Here is a 7,401-nt window from a genome sequence, read left to right as displayed (position 1 = left end):
GCTGCATTGATTGAAAATGTAAAAAACCTATTTTATTTTATATCTATATTCTCCAAATTGGGGTTTCTTCATCACTAGCAGACCAAATTTGAAGAACTTCAAATCTCCATGACAACCCCAAACTGTGAAGTTTAAATAACTTTAAGAAAAACTAAACTAAAATGTGAGTTTCATAGTAGAAACACCAAAAAAAAAAAAGAATGAATAATCATTTTCTTGGGTAAATTTAAAAAAAAAAAACCATTTTCATAGGCAACAAACGATCTAAACAAGCATTTTACAAAATGTATGCTTTTGAGCAAAGCCCTCACTGGCATATGAGGTCCTGGACAAAATTTGTTGACAAATTAGCGGACATGGTCCAAAAAAAAAAAGATTATTATTTAAAATATAGCAGAAGCAGCGATATATGCTAACCTTTTCATTCTTTTCTTCTTATTGAGCTCCATGGATTCATAGGTACCTGGTTCTTCAGCATCACTCTTGGGCACAATAGTAGATGGCGCCAGAGGGTACCCATTTCTTGAAGAGTTGCTTTCACTGGTGGGGTTTCATTTAAGCTTTTGGAGAAGAAAAAATATTAAGTGTTTTTTGTCATAATTTGGAGAATAGGGATGAAACAAAATTGGTCCTTCACATATATTAAATTGGTACAATATATTTTTCTATAAAAAATTTTAAAAATAGCAATTCATACTGGGCCTAAATCAAGAAGGGTAGATCTAGCCTCACTCTTAAGTCTTAGCTCAAGGCTGAATCATTTCCACTAGGAGGAGTTTTTCATCATTGAACTGTTTGGCACTTGAGTTTTTTTGCCAAGTTTTTAAAAAACGGTCAAAATTTTTTTTAAAGTTTTAAACTATACACTTCAAAATATTCAAAAATTTACACACTTCAAAAATTTTTTAAAAAACATCTACAGTAAGTTACAGTAAAATTTTAGATAAACATCCAAAAAATTCACTTGCCAAACGGGGCAATATTGAACTCGGAATAGTTTCAGCCCAGATGTTCTTCCAGTCAATTTTCCAAAGCCCACAGCTCGAATTCCAAAAATTCAAACGAAAATAGAAAACAACAAAGAGGTCCAAAAAAAAAAAAGAAAAGAAAAGTAAAGGCGGACGTCTTCTTCTTCAGTATTCCTTCCACCAGTAAGAAAAACCTGGGCAGCTGTCACGTTCTCTGCATTTAATCTATGTTCAGGCACAAATGTATATAGACTCTGAAGTATTGGGAGAAGGATTAACAAGCACCGGAGGAGCAATTTTGAGTTATTCTTCTGCATTGGCGGCCGCTTTACCCATGGATGATGAGGCGGACAAGAATTCTAATGCTGCTGCACCACATAATCCAGACGAGCAAGCTCAAGGTGAGTTCATTTTGGTCATGATTTTTTTCTCTCTTCAGTTGGAACAAGGTGATTTTTTTTCTTTTTTTTTTGGAAATAATTGTGGTATTAGTTTTTGGTTAGTGTAATTTTGTTGCTGATTGTGTAAAATTTCATGCATGTTTACATTTTTTTAGTTGCTTCTGGTGAATGATTTTGTGATTCTTTTTACTTAGCTTCGAGAATTGAGATGTTTGATTTTGATTTCTACTTCCTTTCTTACAAGACTGGTGGAGGAATTGTGTTTTAATTACTTAAGCATGTCAAGTTCTTCTTTTTTCCCTTTATGCCAGCATTGTCACGGGCGAATGATAAGGTTAGACATTTTTTTTTGGTACTTTATCCTGCTTTTTCTTAATAAAGGGGCGTATTTTTGTCATACCAGTTTTTAAATAGTGAATCTAGTCGCTTGTGGTGTACAAACGTATGTATCTACATTTTTTTGGCTTTGTGGTTATGGTTAGTTGGATTAAAAGGTTAGTCTTTCCACCCGCTTCATCAAAAGAGCAACGAAGGATTTGTTTTTCCTTTTTCTTTTTCTTTTTTGGAGTTTCTAAGTGTAATTCAAGTGCTCAAGTGTGTAAATGTGCATATATTTTGGCTTGTTATTTTGTTTTTTTGGATTCCCAAAGTCTTATGATGCTTGTACATCTGTTTGAATAGGGGAAAGGTTGTGTGGGAAAGCGAAGTTTAAGAAATTAAGGTGAAGCAAAATGAAAATCTTTTTCCAGTACACGTTTGGTTACCAAGAAAAGAATTTGAGAGAAAATGGGAAATTTGTGATAGTTAATGGCAGTTTTTGGAATTTTTGTGTCTAACTAACCAGTTTCCTTGAAATCCTGCAAAATTTGCAACACACCAAAAACTGGAAAGGGAGAGTGTAGAGAAATTTTTTAATTTTCTTGCCGAACAAACATGCACAAAGGAAAAAAATAACTAACTTTCCTTCACTTTCCCATACTTCCCCTTGCAAACAAACATTGAAGGATGAAGCAAAAAGGAAAAGGTTTGGTTTTGTTTGCTGACGGTTATTTTAGTGCTACAGCTAAAGCTACCAAACTTATAACTGAAAAATTTTTTTGTCAAAGAGGGGTATCAATACTATGATAATGTATAGAACGGGGATGCCATTTTTGAAGCCAGAGAGATATTTTAGCTTATGAATTTTTCCTGAAGTACCGGATTTGGACCTGGCATAAATGATAAGGCTACCTTGCGAGCTTTTATTTGTTTTGTTTGTGAGGGGAAATGTCTTATTCTTTAAAGAATATGGTTTAATTGGATTTTCTAGATTTTAGGAGTGGAAATCCTTGCGAGCTTTTATTTGTTTTCTTTGTGAGGGAAAATGTTCTATTCTTGAAAGAATATGGTTTAATTGGATTTTCTAGTTTTTATGAGAGGAAATGCTATTTAGTTCTTGTAAGACCTAATGGGCCTAAAAGGGTGATCATCCTATGAATTACCGGCCCAAACCTCCTTTTATTTTTTGTTTATTTATTTGTTCATTTATTTTCTATATCAAGTGTTAGTATTGTGTAAATTAAATTGAAGGACTGGTGGTCTGAGTCAGTTTGTGATGGAAATGTAGGAATTTCCATCACAAACTGTAATGTGTATGAGTCCTGGCAGGAAAAGAAATGGATAACTGTAATACATAGTCTTCCACCTCTGTGATTATCGATAGAAAGTACCTGGAATTGGAACAACAGATTATTTAATGGATTTGGTGGAGCTAGTGTTTTGCTCCAGTGTAGGTTGAAACTTTCTTATACTTGTTTTCCTTGGGTTTGCCAGCTCCACAGGTGCAGACTAACACTTGTGGCGGTATACCAATAACCAGTGTAGTTTCCATGGACTGATATGCTAGATTGTATTGATTATTCCCTGTTAACTCGGTTATTCTGAAGTGATGGAAGATGAAATTTACAATTTTCATACTGCAACTTTCTTTCATCTATAGTTAAAAGCTCTCAATTTTGCTAGGGTGGTTTTGGAACTTATCTTTGGCTCATTGTTCCAAAGAAGCCTCGAAGATCCATTTCAATTTCCTCCTAGAATGTCCTAGATCTGGCTTAAGTAGGACCTTTACCTTTGGCATCTTAATCTTGATTAGGATACCATCCAAGTACTTGATTAATTTTTTCTAGAGTTTCTTATATTTGCTTGACATCCAATCTTATCATTTTGCTCATATACAAGCTTTATTTTTGGGTTCTTTTCCAGCAGCTGCTTTTCATAAAAGAGTACATGAAATGGTTGCTAGAGATTCCCGTAATTTTGATTCTTGGACTGGACTAGTTGAGGAGGTTGAAGGAATGTGCCCTGTAAGTCCATCTTGAATGCACCTATTGTTGTATAAAATTATCTATCCTGATTTTGGTTTCAAATACTGCTGTCTTTGTTGGGTGTTGGCATAATATAAACTGCAATCTGATTAGAAGTTCTTCAATATTTTCCATTTGGGCCATGTCCTTCTCTGTTCAATCTATTTGTACTAAACAAATATGACCAACTTCTTATTTCCTTTTCTGCTCATTTTATTAGTTGTAAAAATGAGAACAAGAGAACTATAAGAGACCTATGCTTTTGGAGCTTGTCCTCCACACTGAAATAATTAAATGGAAAATGCCCTTCTCCCTTTAATCTACTTGTGTCAACAAAATATGGCCAACTTTTCCTTTTTTCTGCTTGTCGAATTAGTTGTACAATTGAGAATTGACAAAACCATATGCGGGCTAGGCTCTTGGAGCTTGACCTCCACAGCAGGATAATTTGGTAAGACAATTAATCTCATCTGTAATGTGCAAGAGTCGTATAATTTACCTGTGTGCTAATATTTGTGATTTGTGTCAATTCAATTGCCTGATTACAACATTATCTTGCCATCTCGGAGACAGTCAATTACCCTGGAGAACAATTCCTTAAATAAAGTCTAGTTGCCATGTGTAAAGCTTCATGCTCGTTTTGAGATTCATAGACGTTTATGTTGCTCCATTTGGTGTTTCTATTCATGAGTATATGCCATAATCAAGTAATCACATTTACTAGAGACAAAATGGATCAGAATGGGTAAAGTGATATGATTCCGATGTTTAAGATCCCTCAATCTACTGGGGAGACCACTGACCTCCAAGAAATGAAGATTATCAAGAAAATTCGTGAAAATAGTGGTAACTTTTGCTGATCAATAATCCCCAACCTCCTTGTTCAGCTTCGGCTTCAAATGGTAATTTTGATGTCATATTCCTTATACTAGAGTGTGTAACGTCATATGGTTATATAACGTGTACATGTCTACTAAAGTTTGCTGATTGTTCGCTAACCTTAGCTTGAAATCATTCTTGGTAAAACCCAGATATATTGGTGCAGGAAATAATAATATATTGATTAAAATATCTGCAGAGATGCGGAGCACTAACTTTAAATTCGTGATTGGTCTTATTGACTGATTATAAACACATCCTTCTCTAAATTCATGTTGTAATTTTTCGTGACCTAACAAGCTTTGAATTCGTGAATGGCTTACATGATATTTCTTGGTGATCAGTCTGTATTGATGTTTGACCTTGCAATAGAAATGAAGTCTTTCTCATTCTGTCTTATCTGTATTTCCATATTCATGTATGTTCTTCATAATTATCTTTTCCATTCTTTGCTGTAAGGGACTGAGACTATAGATTATCTTTCAGTATATATATCTGGTAAATACATAAAATATGCTTTGAAATTGCAGGATAATTTGGATCTCATCGCATTAGCATATGATTCATTTTTATCAATGTTCCCTTTGTGCCATTGGTATTGGACAAAGTATACTGATCACATCATACGGCTATCAGATGCTCATAAAGCTGTTAAAGTTTATGAACGTGCAGTGGATTCAACACCATTCTCCACTGGCTTGTGGGTCGACTATTGTTGTTTTGGCATGTGTTTCTATGAGGATCCATCTGATGTTCGTAGGTAATTCTTTTCAAGTTGACATGCAATTAATATATATATATATATATGTATATTTTTCAAATGCAGGGGAGGGGTCGAATTTAAAAAGCAGGGAGGGGGAAGGGGGAATTGAACCAGGACCTTTGATTCCTAGGCCTCAACCTTAGCTACTAGACCAAGGCCTCATCAGCCATGCAATTACTATGTGTTTATTAGAAAATGACTTTTTTTTTTTTGAGAAAAAGCTGAATCACCATGGAGCTTGATGCTTTAGGTTCTAATATACAATGGCAATTATTAATTAGTCAAGATTGGGAAACCTTACCCCACAATGACTATAATCATCTCAAAAGTGTGACTTTTTCAGAAATATTTGATCACAATTGTTGGGTACTTAGCATAGTTTTGCTTTTGGAGTAAATGTCTCCTTATGGTCAAGTCTTTTGATCGAGTTCTTTTGTTACCTTTCATGACTTGTGAAAACTAAGAAAAAAGGGAGAGAAAATACTCTTCTTCATATTCCTTTGGACTACACAATATACAAATATATACACAAGTGTAACCTAATTTAGATCCTAAAATCATGCTTATCTAAATCAATCTATTACCTAATTAATATCTGATACTATAATCAAAGCAAATCAAATCTAATCTTTCCTAATATTTACAATATCAAATCTTTTTATAATATCAGATCACATATCTTCAACAACTTGTATTCCTTGATTGACCTAGTTCTTTGTTGAATAGTGAAGAAACATTTTCTCTTAAACATACTCGAGCTTTTACTGGATGAAGTTTAAGCTGCTGGTTGCCAGCAAATTTCTTTTGATAGCTTTCCAAGCAGTAAATAGCAATTAAACAATACACAGCTAAAATAGGTGAAAAAAGTAGTATTGAAGGAAGGAGAAGGATAAGGAAAGTCTATAATCTCTCCAAGAAACCTCCAGGCGTGACATTTAAGGGTAGATTGCAGCATACAAGCTCCAGAAGATGCTGAGATCTTGACGACATTTTATTAATCTGAAACCTCTCTTCAGGAAGAGAAATGCATTCACGCATAAACTACTACAATTTACTTCTTACTGGTAAAAACGAATTCTCTAGCTGATACTTTTCCAAACCGTAAAAATTTTGTAGTTTGACTCTGAGACATATATAGGGTCCACATGGATTAGGTGTCTTTAGGGGTGTTTTTGAAAAGCTTTATTGTAGCTTTATATGTTACAAAATTTCACTGTAGTTGTATTTTGGGGTTGTTTTTAAAATTTAAAACTTTATTTGGGTGTTTTTAAAATTTTCTTTATCCTCCCCACCTCAACCACCCATCACCCCATCAGCTAGTAGCATCTGTCCTGCCTTTGCTCTCCCTCTTCCTCTTCTCCCTCCCTCCCCATCAAAAAGATGATCTAAAAGAGCAGTACCACATCACCTTGATAATGAGAGGTTCTTGAGTGGATTTGATTATTACTTGGTTTCTTCTGCACTTGCTATTGTCATTGGCAAGAAATTTCATCCTAGCCTGCATGGCAGATAATGTTGGAGGTATGGTGTTAGAATCTTGCTGTTAAGAGAATATAAGTATTTTTGTAGATAATAAATTAGTAAGGGTATTCTTCTAAATAGTTTGTTAGGTTTGTACTCCTATAAATACTAGTTGGTCACTCATAATACAGTGACTAGATATTTTCCTCCCAAAATACCTGTTCTCATGGTATCAGAGCAAAAGTTCTAGGGTTAGGGTTAAACATCTAGCAAAAGTCTTGTTCACGCGATATTGGTCATCGCGTCATGCGAACTGTTCATCGGACTGTTCACGAGACTGTTCAAAAGTACTGTTCACGCGTTACTGTTCATCGCGAATTTTGACTGCCTTTTTGTTTGAAGTGCTATTCGCTATGGTTGAAAGTTTTGCTAATGCGGTTACCACTGACCAAGTTGAATCAAGTTCTTCAGCACATGGGTCCCAGAAGACTTTTACTATATCCGAGGAAGATTATGTTAAATTCCTACAGTACCAAGGTACAAATCACGCATCTTTTCCCTCTGCTTTTTCAGCACAAAAAGGTAAT

The 7,401-nt window shown here is 34.7% G+C and overlaps 1 protein-coding gene across 7 annotated transcripts in view; it reads left to right on the top strand.

Moving 5' to 3' along the window:
- The first annotated feature begins 1,041 nt into the window (after positions 1–1,041).
- The window catches only part of LOC113710421 (uncharacterized), a 28,250-nt gene continuing 21,890 nt past the window's right edge, over positions 1,042–7,401 (top strand). For 3 of the 7 annotated variants that reach the window (XM_027233421.2, XM_027233422.2, XM_027233418.2), the window contains exons 1-3: positions 1,043–1,369; positions 3,611–3,711; positions 5,121–5,350. In XM_027233421.2, coding sequence (XP_027089222.2) covers positions 1,210–1,369; positions 3,611–3,711; positions 5,121–5,350 — 491 coding nt within the window. In that variant the 5' untranslated portion in view covers positions 1,043–1,209. Of the gene's footprint in view, positions 1,370–3,610; positions 3,712–5,120; positions 5,351–5,466; positions 7,352–7,401 lie in introns of those variants that run through there. The other 4 variants (XM_027233423.2, XM_027233420.2, XM_027233424.2 and 1 more) reach the window with 4 other exon arrangements.

The sequence above is a fragment of the Coffea arabica genome, chromosome 9e, assembly GCF_036785885.1.
Source record: "Coffea arabica cultivar ET-39 chromosome 9e, Coffea Arabica ET-39 HiFi, whole genome shotgun sequence".
Classification (NCBI taxonomy): Eukaryota; Viridiplantae; Streptophyta; class Magnoliopsida; order Gentianales; family Rubiaceae; genus Coffea; species Coffea arabica.
The sequence above is the reverse complement of the archived record's forward strand: the minus strand, read 5'-3'. Positions and strand labels throughout refer to the sequence as shown.